This window comes from Tachypleus tridentatus, chromosome 11 (assembly GCF_004210375.1).
Source record: "Tachypleus tridentatus isolate NWPU-2018 chromosome 11, ASM421037v1, whole genome shotgun sequence".
NCBI classification, from domain to species: domain Eukaryota; kingdom Metazoa; phylum Arthropoda; class Merostomata; order Xiphosura; family Limulidae; genus Tachypleus; species Tachypleus tridentatus.
Window position 1 is genome coordinate 45,940,395 of NC_134835.1, and position 22,761 is coordinate 45,963,155.

Consider the following 22,761-nt stretch of genomic DNA (forward strand, 5'->3'; position numbering starts at 1 on the left):
AAATGTTTTCATGTTTTCTGAAATACTGACATTTTTTGAGAGATATTATAACATCAGCCGAGTTGTAAATAAATAATTTTTGTTACCCTGAGGACATTTTTCAGACGCATTTCAAATTCAGATTTTTGTGTCTTACATATTTTTAAACATTATATTTAAAACTGTATCAAACAAACGTAATGTCTTTGCTTGGTATGGCTAACATAGTAAATGAAAAGGTAATGTACACCTCTCTTCGGAAAAATCATAAAGGTCGGTGATGACGAGAAACCCACTTGTTGAGAAATTTATATGCAAAAACGGCTCGTTTGGGCTGAGAAAACACTTTACATAGAAGAGCGAACAACGTTTCGACCTTCTTCGGTCATCGTCAGGTTCACAAAGAAAGAGGTAACTGACCGGAAGCTGACCACATGTTTGAAAGGGGTTGTGTAACTGTGTGTCGAAATGTAGAGGGCGGTATTAGATGTTTGAATATATAATATTATTTATTATATTAATATAGGTATAAAGGCGTTCCTTTATATTGGTTTATTTTGGGTTTAAGTTGTTGTATAAGTAAGGCTTCTTTAATTTTACGTTTGTTTATGTTTGTTTCTTTATTTAGTATTTGAGTGTTTTCTATGGTTATGTTGTGTTTATTTGACTTGCAGTGTTCGAAAACGTGTGAAGGTGACTTTTTATGTTCTTTGAATCTGGTTTCCATTTTTCTACTTGTTTCTCCAATATAGAAGTCGTGGCAGTTATCACATTGTATTTTATAAATAATGTTGGTGTGGTGTTTGTCAGTGTAGTTTTTACATAGTATAGACCTCAGTTTTGTGCCGGGTTTTTGAATAAATTTGGTATTAATTGGAATGTCATATTTTGTTACTAATTTTTTGCCAAATGTTGGTTATTTGTTTGCTGATGTCGGGAATATATGGTATACAGCAGTATATGGTTTCGTGGTTTTTTGATTCGTGAGCTGTATTTACTTTAGTTGGTTGATTTTGCTTTCTGTCTAGGTGTGTGCGTATAATGTTTTCTACGGTTTGTGGAGGAAACTTATTGATGTTGGTGAAGTATTGTTTTATTTTGTCTAATTCATCGTTAATTTTATCTGGTGAGCATAGTTTTATGGCTGTGTTTATTTGGTTTCTTAGTATGTTGAGTTTTTGTTTTATTTCATGTGCTGAGTCCCAAGGAATGTATAGTCCAGTATGGGTGATTTTTCGGTGGATTTCTGTTTGGAATTGTGTATCAGTTCTTGTAATTTTGAGGTTAAGAAATGATATTTGATTGTTTTCTTCCTGTTCACATGTGAAGTTGATGTTGGGATGTATAGAGTTAATGTGATTGAAAAAATTAAGTATGTGTTCTGTAGATTTGAATCCCGCAACCGTGTCATCTACATATCTATACCAGTATAGTGGTGGATGTAATGCTGTGTTAATTGCTTGTGTTTCAACTTGTGTCATAAAAATATTGGCTAGAACTGGTGATACTGGGTTGCCCATGCTTAGGCCGTTTATTATGTTGTGGACGGCTTTACTGGCAAAGCATGATCATAATAAAGCAGTGTTAGGATCATTTCATTCCTTATTTACACCTTTATGGCCTAAAAACAACATCTTAAACGATTTTTTCAAAGAATTTTCTCACAAAACCATCAACATAATTTCACAAAACAGAAAACTGAAAAACAACCTTACAAAAATAGACATTAATTGCATAAAAACCTAAAACAAGACAAAAACATAAAAATTCTAAAAGCAGATAAAGGTAACGCTATAGTCATAATGAACACGAATGAATACATCCAAAAAATGAATAACATCCTATCAGACACGAACAAATTTAAACCAATACACACAAATCCAACAAAGACACACGAGATGCAACTGAACAAATTACTACTACAAATGAAAAAAGCCAACACAATTTCACAAACACTTTATTCCTACCTACGTAAAACCGACTCACGCACACCACAAATATACGGCATCCCCAAACCTCATAAACCAGATTGTCCATTACGACCAATAATGTCCACATATGAATCGTTTAATTACAACCTTGGTAAATACATAGCATGGGCATTCTCCAAATATGTAACATCAGCCAGCTCATTTATCAAAGACTCTTTTAATTTCAAGTCTAATCTAAATCAACTTAATCATAAAGCTTAATGGCCAGTTTCGATGTTATATCCCTCTTTACAGAAGTTCCAACCACTGAAGCCTGCAAGATAGCCTTAGAACTCTATATCCGAGACCCTAACCCAACTATAGAAATTCCCAGTAACCAGTTAGCAACCCTCATAGAATTCACCACGATAAAGACAAACTTCATGTTCAACAACCAAAACTATATACAAACAAACGGCCTAAGCATGGGCAACCCAGTATCACCAGTTCTAGCCAATATTTTTTATGACACAAGTTGAAACACAAGCAATTAACACAGCATTACATCCACCACTATACTGGTATAGATATGTAGATGACACGGTTGCGGGATTCAAATCTACAGAACACATACTTAATTTTTTCAATCACATTAACTCTATACATCCCAACATCAACTTCACATGTGAACAGGAAGAAAACAATCAAATATCATTTCTTAACCTCAAAATTACAAGAACTGATACACAATTCCAAACAGAAATCCACCGAAAAATCACCCATACTGGACTATACATTCCTTGGGACTCAGCACATGAAATAAAACAAAAACTCAACATACTAAGAAACCAAATAAACACAGCCATAAAACTATGCTCACCAGATAAAATTAACGATGAATTAGACAAAATAAAACAATACTTCACCAACATCAATAAGTTTCCTCCACAAACCGTAGAAAACATTATACGCACACACCTAGACAGAAAGCAAAATCAACCAACTAAAGTAAATACAGCTCACGAATCAAAAACCACGAAACCATATACTGCTGTATACCATATATTCCGACATCAGCAAACAAATAACCAACATTTGGCAAAATTAGTAACAAAATATGACATTCCAATTAATACCAAATTTATTCAAAAACCCGGCACAAAACTGAGGTCTATACTATGTAAAAACTACACTGACAAACACCACACCAACATTATTTATAAAATACAATGTGATAACTGCCACGACTTCTATATTGAGAAACAAGTAGAAAATGGAAACCAGATTCAAAGAACATAAAAGTCACCTTCACACGTTTTCGAACACTGCAAGTCAAATAAACACAACATAACCATAGAAAACACTCAAATACTAAATAAAGAAACAAACATAAACAAACGTAAAATTAAAGAAGCCTTACTTATACAACAACTTAAACCCAAAATAAACCAATATAAAAGAACGCCTTTATACCTATATTAATATAATAAATAATATTATATATTCAAACATCTAATACCGCCCTCTACATTTCGACACACAGTTACACAACCCCTTTCAAACATGTGGTCAGCTTCCGGTCAGTTACCTCTTTCTTTGTGAACCTGACGATGACCGAAGAAGGTCGAAACGTTGTTCGCTCTTCTATGTAAAGTGTTTTCTCAGCCCAAACGAGCCGTTTTTGCATATAAATCATAAAGGTGTAAATAAGGAATGAAATGATCCTAACACTGCTTTATTATGATCATGCTTTGCCAGTAAAGCCGTCCACAACATAATAATCGTTATTTCAAAAATAAATGTGTTGTATATATCGTTACAATGCGTTTGTTGTATTCATTTTGGGTTCTGGTGCTAAGTGTAACGCGTCGTCTGCGAAGAATGTGGCAGACATGGTGTGGTTGCACTACTATAATTCACTTTTCTTCTTGGAAAAAACATAAGACATTGGTATTGATAAAACTTAATATCACTGTATTATAATAAGTGTAATTGTTTTAAGTACTCTTAAGATTTATTTGAAACAAAAAGAATTAATCTTATGATTTAATTTGTTGGCTCTTTAAAAGTATAAGAAAATACAAATATTTTAGAGTTAAGAATGTCAATACATACTTTTGTGTTGTTGAGCAAATCAAACATTATATTTATTTCAGCTTTTACAATAAAGCAGTTGCCTAAAACTCCCAAGCACATTAAACGTTTCCAAAATCTAATTTATAACGTTTTTATTTTCTAAAACTATACTCTTTTCATTTTAGTTTATGCTTAAAGGGCGCTTCTAGTAAGAATGATATCAAAGATACTGTACAATAACGTCACAAATCGAGTGCACACAATGAAAGGTGCGAAACATATTTGTATTAAACGTAAAAGATGCTGAGAAGGATGTGTTCTGTATGGACCGAATGTGGCATAGGAGGTAGCATACCGGATTGTGATCCCGAAAATCCATCTTTATATAAAAGAGGTAAGTTTGTAGATTTTGTGTACTGGATTTTTAGAAAGCGTTTAACAAAATGTCACATAAAAGGTTTGTAAAAATATCTAAGTATGGAAATTAAATTAGCTAACGTGATAGTAGAATGGTTGGATGGAGAGGGTTGTTATAAAGAGAGTCAAGTGAACTGGTGTGACGTTTACAATTTCAAATAGCTTAAAACTGAATTAATTTCAATTTACGTTTAAAAGTTAAATAAATGTCGATATGTATCCCATTTGTGATACTCGCCAACAAAATTGATACACGCAGTTTTCTGTTTAATATAAATATATTTTGATATACAAAAAATAATACAATTTACAGTAAGAGTTATTACAAATGATGATTCATATACAAAGTTTTATAAGCTTAGAAACAGCATCGGGTCTTCTATCTGCTCCATAACTTCCTTTATCTTATCGATAGTTCGCGAAGAGCAAATTAATTTCAAGTTGATGTGCATACAGTTCGCTTAACAAAGAGCTAGCTAGCTCTTCACTGGTCACATGTTGAGTTTTTTCACGGGTGAAGTTATGTAATGTTTTCGTAAAAACGTTAATTTCTCTTGTGAATACGCTGAAGATAAGTGGTTTGTAATGTTCGAATTTTATACACGTTTCTAGTTAAATATCTTAAGTTCCCGGCTAATAAGCAGTTATAGCTTCCGAAGTTTATATAGTATATTAACTATAGCAACCAACAATATATACTGTCTCTAGACACATCGCGTTGGTCACATTTATAGGCATGAGGATAATTTCTAGGAATTTCATTTTACGCATCGATATAAACGATATACTTGTGTTTACATACATACATATATTTGTTGAATTTTACATTTAAGAATCTTCTACAGTATTAGTAAATAGGTAGGAATTTCGAAATACAGACATAACAGAATAAGTTATGCGTAGCTCTAAATATAAGTTTAATTTAAACAAACATCGATATTAAAAAGCTGGATTAATGTTAAAAATGTGGTACCTCAAGGCTGAGTCTTAAAACCTTTGTTATATTTGATTTACATCAATGATAAACATAAAGGATATTGTTGTTGTTTTGAATTAAGCACAAAGCTACACAATGGGCTATCTGTGCTCTGCCCACCACGGGTATCGAAACCCGGATTTTAGCGTTGTAAGTCTGCAGACATACCGCTGAGCCACTGGGGGGCAAACATAAAGGAATGGTCTATAAAGTACTTAACCTTGCTGATGATATTAAAGTCGTGTGTGCGAAGAGGATGCTGGTGTTGATTTATGAAAGGATTTAGATCATTTAGATAGTTGGACAAATAAAAGAAAGATAACTTTTAATTATAATAAATGTAAGCTACTGCATGTAGGTAATCATAATTTGAATTATAAGTATAATTTGGATGGGAATAACCTTAAGTGTCATGAAAGAAAGGGTTTGAGGTGTGGTGGTTGATCTGTCTCTCAAGCATTCTATGCAGTGTGCTGTTGCTAGGGTTAAGGGCAAATAGTATTTTAGGCTGTATCTATAGGAATATTGAACATATCTGTAAAGATTTTCTAATTTCGTTGTATAGCTCACTGCTTAGGCTACATTTGGAATACTGTGTTCAGGTTTGTTTTCTTGCCTTAGGAAGGACATTGAATAGTCGGAAAGGGTTCAGAGGAGGACTACTGTAATGATTCCTATGATAGGGGTATCATATGAGGAGAGGTTAAGATCTCTGAAATTGTTTTCCCTTGAGTTAGACTGAATCTCATTGAGGTGTTTAAGATTGTAAAGGAAATTGATAATGTTGATACCTCAACTATTTTCCTACTCATTGGTAAGAAGAGTAGGACTAGGGGATGCAAATATAAATTTTAGCAAAGAATTAGTCATCTTCAGTAAGATAATTTTATTTTCCTAATAGGGTGGCTGGTTTTTGGAATTGATTCATTCAAATGCTGTGAAGGCAGTAAATTTACATTAATTTAAGAGAAATCTCGATAACTACATGAATGATAAGGACTGGCTTTAAGATTTTTTTGTTTATTTAATAGTTTTAGTTTATCATAGAGAACGGAACAGTTGAGATACACTAATAGGTCTCCTTTTTTCCCTAAACATTATGTTATATTGTATGTTATGATTTGCGTTTCGTTTTTACAAAAATCACTGCCCGTACTTTGGAGCTATGACAATTCGATTTAGAGTAGCCGAAGATTTGGCAGCACGCGCTCCCTACCCTTCAGTCAAAAGGTTCAAAATTAAGGATAGAAAATGCAGAGGTTTCTTGTGTACTTATTCAGAAATATCTGAGATAAAACAAAAGAAACTTATTCGATGGATAGACAAGGAAAAATTGAGTTGTACCAATTTTTCGTATTTCAATGAAGCATTAGAAAAACAGTATTGGTCATATGATATCGGTATTTCTATATAACTTGAAAACTACTACACAAGAAGATTATACCCCTTTAAAATTTATGATATTATGCAAAACTCGTTTCTATGTCATAAAAATAATTTTCAAAGTTTAAAGGAACCAAAAGAGGGAGCTATTTATTTACTATGATGCCCCTCGTGATATGTTGAGATGATTAATGAATCAATAATCTTTACTGCAAATACGTTTTCTTTATGCAATTTAATTTTATAATGCTTTCTGGAGACATATTGAAGAATTCTGATGTATCTGATATTACTTTGCCTTAGTTATTATAGGCGTATCGAGGATTTATTTGACAGTTTGATTCTACTTCAAATATTACAGCGAATAAAAGAGAGAAATGTAATGAATGCTTAACGACAGAACGAGTTTGCGGCTTGTTATACTCTCCCCATTGAGCCGCACAACAACAATAAAATAATACTCATATGTTAACTTTGTCCTAAACGTTATATGTTATGAAATGGCATATACGCTGAAGATATTGATAACTAAAATGAAAAGCTTGGACAATTAATTAATAATGACGTGGGATGAACATTACAATTATCATAAATATTTATAATACGTTTATCTTCCTATGCAGTATTTTACTTGAAATATTCCCTGGCATGGTTAATAATTGAATCTTATTTCCATTCGAGAACTGCCGTGTTGAACGTAATGTCAGAATATGTATAGATAAATTTTAATCTTGAGACCGACAGCTAGTATGTTAGAAAGGCATGGTCAAAGATCGCATATCTTTGTACAACTAATATGATTCTTAACGGATTATGTTTTCTTGTTACTGGAAAATTTTACTTATCTAATATGATGCTTTCCAAATGAAAAGGAAAGATATATATGCCTCTAGTGGCTAAAAACCGGGTTCTGATACTCGTGGCGAGCAAGGCACAAATAGCCAATGGTGTAGCTTTGTGCTTAATTCTAAACAATATATGTGTGTGTATATATATTAGACGACAAACAATAGTGGTATATGTGTGTGTGTATATATTAGACGACGACCAATAGTGGTATATGTGTGTGTGTATATATTAGACGACGACCAATAGTGGTATATGTGTGTGTATATATATTAGATGACGACCAATAGTGGTATATGTGTGTGTATATATATTAGACGACGACCAATAGTGGTATATGTGTGTGTGTATATATTAGACGACGACCAATAGTGGTATATGTGTGTGTGTATATATATTAGACGACGACCAATAGTGGTATATGTGTGTGTATATATATTAGACGACGACCAATAGTGGTATATGTGTGTGTATATATTAGACGACGACCAATAGTGGTATATGTGTGTGTGTATATATTAGACGACTACCAATAGTGGTATATGTGTGTGTATATATATTAGACGACGACCAATAGTGGTATATGTGTGTGTATATATTAGACGACAACCAATAGTGGTATATGTGTGTGTATATATATTAGACGACGACCAATAGTGGTTTGTTTTATGAGATCTTTAAGTTAAAGTAATCAAAGAAACATACTTATATAACATCTATTCATAAATTCAATTTTTTTTATGAGCACTTAGGGTTGTTCTCATGCCATGAACAACAGACAGCTCATATTTACTCTTTAAATTAATCAGTTTTCTTGTGTCAGCTATCCTCATAAAAATTACTGTAATACTCCTAATCATTAAACCTAGCATTTTGTAACTCAGGTTCTAGAAGACTTAAAATTCGAGTACCGTTTTCAGATGTTAGTTGTATTCATTACTGTTAAACAGTGCCATGAGATTGCATTAATTTTGGGTAATGACCTTTAGTTACCTCTACATCCGTATGGTATCGTATGTCTATCTGCCTGCTTTTTGGAAGTTACTCCTCCTAGGTTGTTTGTCTCACTGACTTTGAGAATACAGTACTAGTTTGTTGTTGTTTCATCTTTTACTGTTACTTATTTATCCCTGTATCAGTCCTACGCTGCTTTTTGTTGTTTCGCCCTTTACCTTTACTTGTCTATTTTTCTATATATCACAAATCTGATGATAAATCAAACATTACTGGCTCTCTATTTTTCAATTTTGATAATTCATCTGTCTGTTGAAAGGTTCGGATTTTATTTCTGGCTATCTACATGGAACTCTGCAATAAGGAATAACACATTATACTAGTGGGAATAGTACTTAACGTATACGTAAAAGCTTGTAACTAAATCAATAGAAAATTGTGCATGCCATTTCTTAAAGCTGAAACCCACAGTCAGCTAAGGTTTAGTCAGAATAAAAGATTTGTCATCAAGAAATTAAACAGTTACAACACATATGAAGTGGAACGTTCTGAGATAAGATTCTGAGTTTACTAACACATTATTTTAATATTATTAACAATTCTAAAGATATAATAACTCTAAAGAGCGAAGAGATTTATTCTCCAAATGTTGACCCAAGCTCCTTTCTGTCCTGTATGATAAAACTATTTAGTCTCTGATATGTCTTGACTTTTATGTCAAACAAATCAATTACCGTAGATATTTTTCACACGTTACATCTTTTACAGTGGATTTTGTTTACAGGTGCGACGTTTCGGTCGTTAGTACGTTTGTTCTTCAGTAGAATGATTACATTATGTAACACAAATTTTGTTCCTGGATAGTATGTGTTATTTCTTCCTGTTGTAGTGCACTGCGGTGTTCCTGCTGTCCCAAAGGCAAAGATAACATGGAAACTTGGTAAAGCCTCCTTGGAGACCCATCAGGAATGCCACCATTTTGAATTCTCCGATAACCTCCCAGCCATACTCATCATACTTCAAGGCTTCTAGCAAGGTCTTGACGCTGTTGTATTCCTCTTTAAGGTGCACCGAAAGATATTTAATTCTTAAAAGGTCTTAAATTTTTATAATATAAAATCCTACTATTTAAGCAAGCAAAATTTGTCCGTCTTACCTTCTAGAGTTTTTTTGTGGTGCTCGCAGGTAAAATGAGGTGCCCAGGGTTTGTCTTGATCCCTGAGAGGCATGCCAAAATATGCCTTGTAGGCTTCACACATTTTAGTAGATACTGTCACAGACTACGTTTGCGCTCTTGTCTTGATAAATTGGCCACATACATAGCAGAATACGTCTGGCGAATGCTTGCAGCTTCTTAATGCTATCTCTGAGAAAATCAGATAGGTCTATGTGTTCACTTACGCAGCTAGAACTAAACTGAAGTGGTGAGTGGTGAGCCCCTGTATATATAATATATATTATTATGGAAAGTTCTAAAAAATTCTGAAAGGTTCTTGATAATTCTCGTAAGTTCTACAACATTCTAGAAAGTTCTTGTGAGTTCGAGAAAATTCTTTATCAGCTACTCAGCACTGAATATACCTGGAATGTTCTGGAAAATGGGTAAGTTTGAAAATTTCATTACTCAGGTCACAAAAGCAAAGTTTGAAGATTAAAATAGTTTGCTTTTTTAATTTACTTTAGGCAATTTGGAAATAGCACTTTCTGCCCAGGAACAAGAAAAAGTGAACATTTTGTTACATTGGGTTATAAACACTTATCATCGCTAAGTTAAATCAAACAAAACTATCAATTATCATAATTTTTCTCTGATACAAATATAATCTTAATAATGATGAACAATGCAACCACATAAACGGCAAATAAAACATATTTATTAAACGTGTCGCTATATACATGTTTCACATTGAGTAAATTACTACCGCTAACACAAAACTATACTTACAAATAACTTACGTGTATGTTGAGTGAAATATTGCGTCCTGCAGTAGTAAAAAAAATGCGTTCTTCAATAAACATTACTAAAGGTAATGTTAAAATAGAGAAGGAATGTAGAGAAATAAAAATAAAATACAGCAAGTAAACTTGGATATAACATAGAACCATACCAAAGAAACTAGTATAAAAGCGTTTATACAGCTCATTAGAACTAACTTAACAAATGTGTCACTCTTCAAGCTACTGAGATTTTATTTAATAAACAGCCTTTCGCTAATCAGAAGATCCAAATCTGTGCAGCCAGCGCTAAAACTTTAAACTCAGCTACGTCGGTTCTGTTTCCAATAGTTTGGCTTTGGATAGAAGAAGTGTAGAAGATGACAAAGTGTGAGTTGTTCGATAAGAAATTTCCATGTTGAATGGATACTTACAGGTCAATGGCATTTGACTTTACCAATGTAGGTTGCATTACAGTTATCATACATATATGAGTAAATGATTCATGAACAAAGTATGGTCGGAATGTAGTCTTTCACGTAGAAAAAAATGTTTTATCTGATGTGTTTATTTTAACAATAGTTCTTAGATAAATTTATGTGCAGTACTCATGTAACAGCTCAGCGACTTTAATTTTAAGAATTCAGCTCCGTTTCACTAAGGAAGGATTTGTTTGTTTGTTTGTTTGTTTTGAATTTCGCGCAAAGCTACTCGAGGGCTATCTGCGCTAGTCGTCCGTAATTTAAGAGTGTAAGACTAGAGGGAAGGCAGCTAGTCATCACCACCCACCGCCAACTCTTGGGCTACTCTTTTACCAACGAATAGTGGGATTGACCGTCACATTATACGCCCCCACGGCTGGGAGGGCGAGCATGTTTGATGCGACCGAGATTCGAACCCACGACCCTCGGATTACGACTCGAACGTCTTAACACGCTTGGCCATGCTGGGCCCGAGTCAACAAGTAAATAGGTTAGATTGTTAGAGGGAGAAAAACTGTAAAAACAGAAGTAGAGATCATTAAACGTTTTCTTGCATTAAGTAGACGTAGATAAACCGTAAACATCAGGGTTTTTAAGAAAGACAGGCTATGTTTCTTCTTAGTTTCGCAAATAAAATTAATATTGGAGTGACAGGAATTTACATATCTTAGACTTTTAGGCAGTACATGAACTACATGAGAGCTACAACTTCTACACTGTTAGTTCGGTGCTCCTGATAAAAAAAACAAAACTAATCGTATTAAATAGACACCTGTTTATTTATAGATTTTAAATTATTTAATAACTCCATTAAGAGTTTTTTATCCATTTATTGGCATTAAAGATTAAATGTTGCTGATGAGGTCAGTAGCGCCCAGCAAATATATTAAATGTTATAACACGTGGTGCAAACCAATAAGATATCGATTAAATATATAAAATGTTACTATTTATGGTACCACTGCTAATATCATTTATTAATTGTTCATATACATAAACCAGTTTGTTTTCAATACTTCAACTTTAAATCATAGAGGTTGGCTTATTTTGTATCTGGTTTTACAGAATACCAGGAAAGAAATAAGCAAGTATCATGTTAATCAACCGAGTGTTAAAAGTAAGAAGTTTGTATATACTTTACAAATTCGGATCATCTTATGGATGCGAGTTTAATAAGCCACTGCAAAAAGTATTTTTCAGATAGAAATGATCCCTCCACTGGTACAGCGGTATTTCTCCGGACTCACACTTCTAAAAATCGGATTTAGATACCCATGGTAGACAGATCACAGATCGATCATTTTGTAGTTTTGTGCTTAATTCCAAACAAACAAAAAATTAGAGATTCCACTTTATTTATTTATCAAACATTAAAGACGAAATACGAAAACGTTTTATAAACTGTCACTGTAGTGAGTTTTGCAAATTATTAGGACTACTTGTATGCAATTAAACAAAGAGCTACATTATGGACTATCTGTGCTCTGCTCACCACGGGTATGAAAAACCCAGTTTCTAGCGTTGTAAGTCAGTAGACGTATCGCTGTGCCACTGGGGCTAGAACTACTTATGCTGTTTAGTTGAAATATCGATAAACAACGCTACCAATGGGTACAGACAAACCGTATATTGCTGTAAATCCTACTAAACTACTTAACACTTTTGTTTCTCCAATTGATTAAAGTTGCAATTTAGTGATCTATTTAGAGCTTATTATATTTCTATTTATAAATAAGTAAGTGTTTATGACATTTAGAAATATATTTTCCCTACACATCGAAAGATTTGTGCCCAAAAGTTATTACTTCAAAAGCATCTCGTAGAAATAAACAAAAAACAAAAGTCTAATATTCAACATCAATATTGTGCCAGATAGGGTCAAAAGAAACAAAATTATAAACGTGTAGATGTAATATCTCAAAGGAATATATGAAAAAATGGAATTTTTTAAAATCTAATTTCTGATTAAATGAAACAAAATGGTGAGCTATTATAAATCTTGTCAAGAGAGGGTGTACAAAACATATGGAATAACGTGGTTATAAAGGTATTTTTAGTCTTTTTGACCACTGCAAGATAACTTTATGTAAAGTGTATATCTCAACTTTTTAAGATATTAGATCTATAGAAAAATATAATATACTACTGTTAAACGTAAAAATGCTACAATGGTTGTTTTAACACAAATATTTTTTTTCTATAAAATACATCCTAACTTATCAAAATATCTAAGCAAAACAAGTAGTGAAGGATTCAAGTAAAAGATCAAAGACCAAAAAAGAGAAAAAAGGCAAATATCTAAGTAATAAAACGAAACAATATTTTACTGTGAGTATGAAATAGGAGGTGAAGTTTAACTATTTCAGAAATGTAATACATATTGTTTTTCTTTATTCTTGTTACATATTGCATAATGTACGAAATGAATTTAATTTCATTTTGTGACGCTGTGAGTAGTAAAGTCACTGAATGGCATCTTTATTATTAGCCCTGCCTTTTGTCAGTAGGTACAAATTAGAGATGGTTATGTTAGAATCCTATAGGATCTATTTTCTGGTGATGTACCGTTTAAATTGAAAATAATACATATTTTTCATATGAAACACGGAAAGCTTAGTGTGAATAAAGTAAAATAAAAACAGTCGTATTTTTTACATTCATCCAGTGATCCCAACACTGGTATAGTCAATGGCTTCCTCCTTTACATCTGAAAATTTCGTCTTTTGGATTTGATTCAACATTGGTTTCCTTTTCTAACACTACTGTATTAGTAAGGCATATTACATGTCCCTTACTGTTCTAGTACAGCAGTTAGTGTATTCTGAGAAGAGTTACAGCTGCATGGTCGATATACTAGTAAGGACACTGTGCCTGCTTTAAACTAATAAACATGCCAAAAAATGGGGTAGGAAACTGTTCAATTGCCAAGAACATTTATTCTGTTTACAGTTTTCAGACCAAAGGAAGCCTATTAGAAACACTCAATAAACGAGAAATACTGTGAAATAAACGATAATAACAATAAATAACACAAAAAAAATAAAGTTAATTCTATGTTATGTATAGTACTAACAACTATGTACGTGTGTTCATTATGTACATAAAAAATTATCTTACTTTAAAATGTATAATACTCTATGAAAAAAAATGATAATTACATTTCATACTCATAAGCCTATACTCAGAATGCTCGAAAGGGGTCTCTGATTTGTGAGATCAAAAGCTTACGCGTACTGGTCCAAATCAGCATGCAAAGCATGCTAATGGGGTTTGGGGGCATACCCAGAAGAACATTAAAACAAAAGAAGCTATGAGGTTAAATCTGAAAGCTTTTGTTGGTTTGTTTTGAATTTCGCACAAAGTTACTCGAGGGCTATCTGTGCTAGTCGTTCCTAATTTAGCAGTGTAAGACTAGAGGGAAAGCAGCTAGTCATCACCACCCACCGCCAACTCTTGGGCTACTCTTTTACCAATGAAAAATGGGATTGACCGTCACATATAACGCCCCACGGCTGAAAGGGCGAGCATGTTTGGCGCGACGGGGATGCGAGCCCGCGACCCTCAGATTACGAGTCGCACGCCTTAACACGCTTGGCCATGCCTAGCCTAAGTTTGAAAACAATTTCGCATGGAATATAACTTTAACAGTTGCATTATTGTTTATATAAAATTTGCAAACTTTCCATGAGAAACCAACAAATCATCATTATGTTGTAACACTGCTTGGGGAGCTAGACGTAAATGAACATAAATATGCATGTTTTATTATTGTAAGGTACTGTACTAGCTATTCACTATGCAGAGTAGTTATTAATTGTTAGATTATTTTACCAGTTTAAACATTGTACAACAACAGTACGTTAGCTATTTCATTCATTGGCTATCATATAACTACATGTATATACCAGTGAAATAATATGTTAACATGCTCCATTCTTCTGGAATGTCCCGCCATGGCCATGTGGTCAGGGCGATTCAAATTCCCGTCACACTAAACATGCTTACCCTTTTAGCTTTGGGGGCATTATAATATGATAGTCAATCACACTATTCATTGATAAAAGAGTAGCCCAAGAGTTGGCCTAATTGTCGTTAAACATTTCAGTATTATCATCTCAGTATACATTAACCTCATACATGTGAAATGAGAATGAATGACATAAACAGAATCTTTCCCAAACTTCATTATTCTCAACCCAGTGCATAATGCACACATTGTGTACTGGAAGAAATGATGAAGATGTTCTATTTTGGATGTCATTTTGATCGATTGTTTTTAATCCCTACATTTAATCCAAATAATTATTCATTTAACTTACTCGATACAATTTCGTATTATTGGAACTGAATATGCATTTATGACAACAAGATTAAGTGAGTGATTCTCGCAATGAGTGTAAAAGGCCTTGATTTGCATATCTCAAATTTGCTTTCGGACACTAGATATTTCGTCAGTTGTGGAGGATGCTCTGTTGTATCCTAGACCGTATAATGTATTTAGAGATAATCCAACATCAGTCAATATATCAGTATTTGAACACACAATATCAGTTGCTTTGGCTTTTTTTAAGTTAACAAATCTAATAAATTCTTCTCCAATTAAACAGTGTTCGTCTACAAAGCGCAGACATATTGGTAAATATCCACATTTTGATAAAACACTTAGCGAGAACAGAGAAAAATGACACTTAATTACATCATATCCTATGACATTTGTGATGTCATTAGATGAGCGTGGACATAAATATGTAGCATGATTTTTTCTTTGAGGTAATACAAATAAGCTCTCAAGGCATGTTATACAGACACTGTGTGCATTTATGATAACACTGTATTGACATTTAACACTTATAGATTTGAAGTAATTAAACTTTGGTTGCTGTCCCATGGAAAAAGATAAATTTCCATTTTAACCCTGTCCTTCCGGGACATAGTGAAATTTTAATAATTTTGTAATTTCTTATATTTCATTAAAATGTTTGTCAAGGTGAACTTTTTATGTTCTACTGTAAAGTGTTAGTCCTAGGTGGTATAATAACAACCAAGATTTGACCTTGTTCTGATATTTTAAGTGGCAGGGTCAAAAGTGATTTAATTAGTTCGCTTTGGCCTAGTCTCCCATACACACACGACAGCAGTCTCGAACATTCTACACACTGCTAGATATATGGTACAACATTATCTACTTAAAACAACTAGAAAATTTCAGAAGGTTCGAGTAACATGACGTAATTATACAACAAACGCGATTCACAACAATTAAACTGCACAAGATGAGATTCGTAAACAGTTACAAACCTGTGATAAACTATTGCTTCTAAAAATAACTAAATTTAACATTAACGTTGTACTTAAATTAAAACAGTCGCGTATATCTGACAGATATACATGACTGTCTTAGTTTAAGTACATTATGATTTAGATAGTTTATGTAGCAATGGTGTGATGTTTAGTTAATTTCAAAAGCGACATTTTATGCCAAGTTTGTTCGCATGATTGTTTACGAATCATACGTTATGTAGTTTGTACGTTTAAATTATGTCAATTAACGATTGTAATATTGTTGTAACATATAACTAAAACTTTCTTAATTTTTCTCATTGTTTTAACTGAATATTATTGCATCAGAATATCTAGTATTGTGCTGAATGTTCTAGACTTCTGTCAGAATATAAATAGGCATTCAAAAATTATTATTTAGTTCTTGGCTGTGCGATTGTGTGTTTAGCAATAAAACGCACATTGTGGCAATTTTAAAGTGAAATTATCACAGACTGTATTGTAATAACAAAACATAGAAGAATAATTCAACTTGTAAATTGTGTTCGAAAGTAATTAAACCTGATTAAACATTGACGATAAAGAGACAATTGTTTAAAGTTTTGGATATAAGTGTTGATAAAGAACTGTGTAGCGAACATTTGTATTTATATTTGATTGTTTTAATATATTATTTTAAAACAAGTGGACTGTGTGCTGTTTGTTTATTGTTGAACTTTAACGCTAACAAGTCACAGACACCTACGGTAAAGAGTGTGTGTGCGTGTTTTTTCTTTTAGCAAAGCCGCAGTAGGCTATCTGCTGAGTCCACCAAAGGGAGTCAAACCCTTGATTTTAGCGTTGTACCTACAGTTGCGCTATAGCTATATAAGCACAATTTTTTACATCGCAAAAACAGGGGACTCAGCCGAACCCCCTCTTTCCCTGCTTACATAAGTAATTTATTATTAAAATATATTTTCATCCATTTTTTTTACACCTGTTGAAATGAAGTGCACGCACATTTTCAAGGTAGCTAAAATCTGAGTATTATTATAATAGATTTTGTTTACTAGTGAATAATGCTGTGCTAGATGTGGAAGTATTTCTTTCATGATACTTAGAAGTGAGAGCATTGCTATCATATTTCTGAGGAGTAGCGACGCTGATGTGTTTGGATAAATTATAATAAAAATGAACTGATACATCTAAATGAAAACTTTTTTCAGTTTATTTTGTGCGAATTTTCGAGCAGACGTTCTTCATCAGGCGCTAAAGAGCTATTTCATTGAAACACGTTCTTTACTGCCTGACGAAGAGCATCTGATCAAAACATCGCACAAAATAAAGTCGAAAAATCTTCATTTATACGTGTCGATTTATTTCGTTATTATAGTTTATTCAAGCTGCTATATATAGTTTCAGTAAAATATTTGAAGAACGTCATTGGTAAATAAATAACTTAGGCTTTACTTGCAACGCAATATCCATATTGTATGTCACAATGTTAGTTTCTGGCTCACAGGTATCTTAAAATGATATTCCTTTGTTGTTGTTTTTATTTTATATCCAACTCAACTAATAGAACTATAGCAGTTTGTTTTATATCCAACTCAACTAATAGAACTATATTTGTTTCGAAATAATATTTCTGCTATTATTTGATTTTTTCCCTAATATTGCCAAATTTGGCCGAGCTAAAGGGCTATAGATAAAAATAGGCCACTGTTCTAGCCAGTTTTAGCTGTAGCTTGTTATAAAAGTACCATTCACTTTAGCTATTTAGTCATTATTAACCGTGTAGACGACAGGTTCTGTTGCATGTTTACCTGTCCTCTCAGAGTTCTCCGTTAAAGTTGTTTAATTCATGTAAATGGATGAGATGTCATTCAAGATGGTTCCTCTCAGTGGCACAGCGGCGTGTCTGTGGACTTACAACGCTATAATATGATTTAACCAAATTATTTATTTTCTAAGAATTTTCTGACGGAAGGAAATATTTCATAGTTTCCATCTTCTAACTGGCTTTTTTCCACAACGCAAATGCAGGCATTTTGTCATTCAGCTGCAAATTACTAGTATTGCGGCTTTGCAGTGAGAATTTAGAGTTGTTGCGTCTATGAAGTAATATCAGCCAGGAAGCACAGTTGTAGAATGCACCGTTGGTGTAGAGTTACAATCTAGCACATTTAGTACTTTCCCGCCAGATAACCAGCGCACCAAAAACAGCGCTATTGTTCGAAACTTTTCATTTCACAAAGTTCACAAAACTCACAGCATCTTGTAGCACTTTGCAATTTATTTGAATTCAGTGCTTCCCTATGTATGATACAATGTGTAACTGTTACACATGAAGCAAGAGCACTTGCTTTGAAGAATTCACTGAAAAGATATCTTCTCCTGTATCTCTTCTTTCATCTCAACTTCTAGTATCTTCAGTTAGCAGAAGTTGATGAGATATCTTCTCCTGTATCTCTTCTTTCACCTCAACTTCTAGTATCTTCAGTTAGCAGAAGTTGATGAGATATCTTCTCCTGTATCTCTTCTTTCACCTCAACTTCTAGTATCTTCAGTTAGCAGAAGTTGATGAGATATCTTCTCCTGTATCTCTTCTTTCACCTCAACTTCTAGTATCTTTAGTTGATGAGATCTCTTCTCCTGTATCTCTTTCTTTCACCTCAACTTCTGCTATCAGCAAATAGCAGAAGTTGAGCTAAATTTGGAGCAACCAATGGTTTCATCAAAATATATGGAGAATTTCAGACTGCTTTGGATGCGTGTTATCAGTTGCATTTCGGTGTCAGCAGAGGTTATATCTACAGGTCTCACGAAAGTATCACATGATAAAGGATGGACTTTGATGATATTACTATTCGTCTCTTTACAGCAGCAGGAAGAACTAATGCTTTTCTTGTATCATATAGTTTCACGCTTGTCCCAGTCGAATAAAATGCTTATAAAGAAACTTTCGAGGCTTTTGATGGAACAGAGAACTGCTTTGATTTTTCAGTCGTTTCACTTGTCGCTGAGAGAAATCAATGGTTTTACAGTGTTTTGTTTCCAAATGTTGTGAAAATTCATTTGGCTTTGTGCTGTCATTGGCTGAAATACACGAACAAACAATGCACGTGCATCTGTTTGTCGTTATTAACAACTTTCTAAGTGAAACTATGTTTTAAATGATCGTTCTGGTACTTTCTTTTTTTGTCTGGTGTTAAGAATACCCAAGCGTTAGAAAGGGAACCTGAGAATGTTCTTAGTCCACTTCCAGAGCAATCAGTTTCTTGTCCTTCGTTATCACCACTGTTTAACAATTCATTTTGTTTTTGTTTATTTCTTGGCCGCCAGTCAAAAAAACATTAAATTGCTTTTGACTATATGAAACTTTCATTTACCCATCTCTTTGACAACCTAGTAAATGTACACTAACAATTGGCGTGTGCAACTAAAAAGCTTACAAATATGTGAAGAAATATTATAATATTTTGGCCATTCAAATAACACGTTGGTGTTTTACGTTCAATGGCTTATGAATATTATAATATGATAATTGTAGCTTCCACTTTCCCGTACATACTCATACGTCATATTGCATGAACTTCTGTTGAAAACTTTACCAATATTTGCGGCTTTTTTGTAAAGGGAATTTATATAAGCCATCATTTATGAAACTGAAACATTAATAGTTTTATAAAACATGGTCTAATCAATTGTCCTATCGTCGGGAATCGTAACACAACACAAGTAATTCATTCATATAATATACTCTTCAAAAAAAGAAACGCAAAAGGCAAAATTTGAAACATATTGTTAACAAGTTTATTCCGGGTAGTTCTATATGACATGTGTGAAACTTTGCACATTCACTGCTGAACATTCAAAGTCTGCAAAGGCGAAGTCCACGCTCACTAGTTGACGTTTAACGTCACTCAACGTCAATAACGAGTATGCCCCCCCGTGAGCATCAATAACTGCTTGGCATCTCCTGCCCATGGAAACGATGAGATGACGAATCACATCCTGTGGAATGGCTGTCCACTCAGCCTGCAAAGCTGCTGCAAGCTGAGGTAGAGTGTGCGGTTGAGGTTGTCGCCGTCGCAGACGTCGGTCCAACTCGTCCCAAAGATGTTCGATGGGGTTTAAATCTGGTGATCTGGAGGGCCAGGGAAGAACGTTGATGTTGTGGTGTCTCAAGAAGACAGTGGTGAGTCGGGCTGTGTGAGGACGGGCGTTGTCATGTTGAAAAACGTCGTTGACGTTCACCATGATGGGTTGCACATGGGGCCTAAGAATCTCGTCGACGGTTGCGTACGGTCTGATCGGAAATCCTACGCAGCCCTGGTATGGTTCAGGCAGTAGACGTCGCAGTGGTGGTCCAATCCCGAAGGTGACGTAACCGGATGTAGCGATCTTGTGCGGGCGTGGTCACACGAGGTCTGCCAGATCGTGGACGGCCACAAGTTGATCCATGTTGTCGGTGACGATTCCATAGCCTTGTGATGGTGCTTGGGTGGACATTCACAGCTTTGGCAACATCTGATCTAGATTCGCCTGCTTCCAAGCGACCAATGGCGTTGTTGCGTTGTGCTTCAATCAGTCTTGGCGTAACTGTATTGCGTGTCGGTGGCTTAACACTGAGCTATGGAAACCGAGAACCCGTCACTTTTATAGGGATTTTGCACATGTTGCACTTGCAGAACATGCAGATCTCTCAAACAAATTTATTAGACACGCATGCGTTTTGGCGAAAAATCCGATGTTTTCCTCCGTTTTCAAAGTGCACATCTTTTATTGTCATTTTGGTCTAACAATCAGTGCCTTAACACGTGTAACATCACATACTCTGAGCTTGTAACGTTATTACATATATTTCTCTTTAAAATAACAAAAATATCCCTTTTGCGTTTCTTTTTTTGAAGAGTATATTATATTCACTAACAACTATCAACTGCTTATTAAAGCGTGGCACCAAAAGCGATACAACCCATAAATCAATACAATGAAGCTCATAGAAATGGCTACATGACATAATATTAACAAGATTGCAGGCCCAAGCATGGCCAGGTACTTAAGGCGCTGGACTCGTAATCTGAGGTTAGCGAATTCGAATCCCCGTCACACCAAACATATTCGCCCGTCCAGTTCTGAGGACGTTATAATGTACGGTCAATCTCACTATTCGTTGGTAAGAGAGTATCCCAAAAGTTGGCGATGGGTTGTGATGACTAGCTGCCTTCTCTTTCACTGCTAAATTAGGAACGACCACCACAGATAACTTTCGTGTGGCTTTGCGCGAAATACAAACAAAAACAAGTTTGAATAACATAATTTTTCTCTTTCTTTTTACAGATTTATCGGAACTAAAAAATATCAGCTTACATGGAAAGGACATTTCTAACGTACCAGCAATCAACTCTTTGACAGATCAGTCTTCTCACTTGATGGCGTTAAATAAGGGTTAGTTTTGTTTGTGTTTTCAAGAGAGGATGAAAAATCAAAATTACCGAAGATTACAGAAAACTTAGGTTAAATTTTACTGTTCATTACTTTTTGAAGAAGATAAATATGTAGTAATAACACTAAGTAACTTAATATTATCCTGAAAACATTTTTCAATCACACACACATGTATCGAGGAGTTCGACTATAGAAAAAGAGTAGCAATACATAATACTCAAAATATGTCAAAACGGATATTAAACTGCACAAAAAAATCAAAAACATAAATTTTGGCATCTTATATTGAGATGAATGTGGACAAGCGGTTAATATGTCACTTTGTGTATCTGTGTTCATCATTTAATGTGTCAAATTCTGTATCCTGATTCATCATTTAATGTGTCATATTTTGTACCTAGGTTCATCGTTTAGTGTATCAGACTGTGTATCCGGGTTCATTATTTAGTGTATCAGATTGTGTGTCTGGGTTCATTATTTAGTGTATCAGATTGTGTGTCTGGGTTGATTATTTAGTGTATCAGATTGTGTATCCGGGTTCATTATTTAGTGTATCAGATTATGTATCCGGGTTCATTATTTAGTGTATCAGATTGTGTATCCGGGTCTGTCTTTTACATCGACCCCATCACCGCAAAAGAAAAATAATCATGCTCCACACTTTGGACTGTAGGTGCGTTATAAGGGTAAAAGTGGAATCCCACTATTTGCTTTGTATCGAATATTTGAAAAACAAACAAACAGCATATATAATGTGTAATTTGACATTTTTCTTAATACTTATTCCAATCAATTTGTGTATTTTACAGAACGAGATCTACGTGTGTTTTTTGTTTTTTTTATTTTCACGTTTTCCTTAATTATTGCATAATGAATTTCAAAACATGTCAAACTGGGTTTCGTTTCCGTTTCAGAAAGTTAAATTTTCGTGTAATTGTTTTCCTTCAGGAAACATAGAAAGAATGGGAAGCCTTGGGGGTTCAAATAAACTGAGCAAGGAAAAAGACAACAGAAAACCAACTCATCAACAGAACCCTGTATTTAATCATTGTAAGTACATTATGTATGATGAAAGTGTCGCCATCTC

At 34.0% G+C, this 22,761-nt stretch overlaps 1 protein-coding gene across 3 annotated transcripts in view; it reads left to right on the top strand.

Moving 5' to 3' along the window:
* The window catches only part of LOC143232083 (lachesin-like), a 146,041-nt gene that overhangs the window by 118,568 nt on the left and 4,712 nt on the right, over positions 1 to 22,761 (top strand). For 2 of the 3 annotated variants that reach the window (XM_076467150.1, XM_076467153.1), the window contains exons 7-8: positions 21,567 to 21,674; positions 22,623 to 22,724. In XM_076467150.1, coding sequence (XP_076323265.1) covers positions 21,567 to 21,674; positions 22,623 to 22,724 — 210 coding nt within the window. The remainder of the gene's footprint in view (positions 1 to 21,566; positions 21,675 to 22,622; positions 22,725 to 22,761) is intronic. The other variant, XM_076467151.1, reaches the window with a different exon arrangement.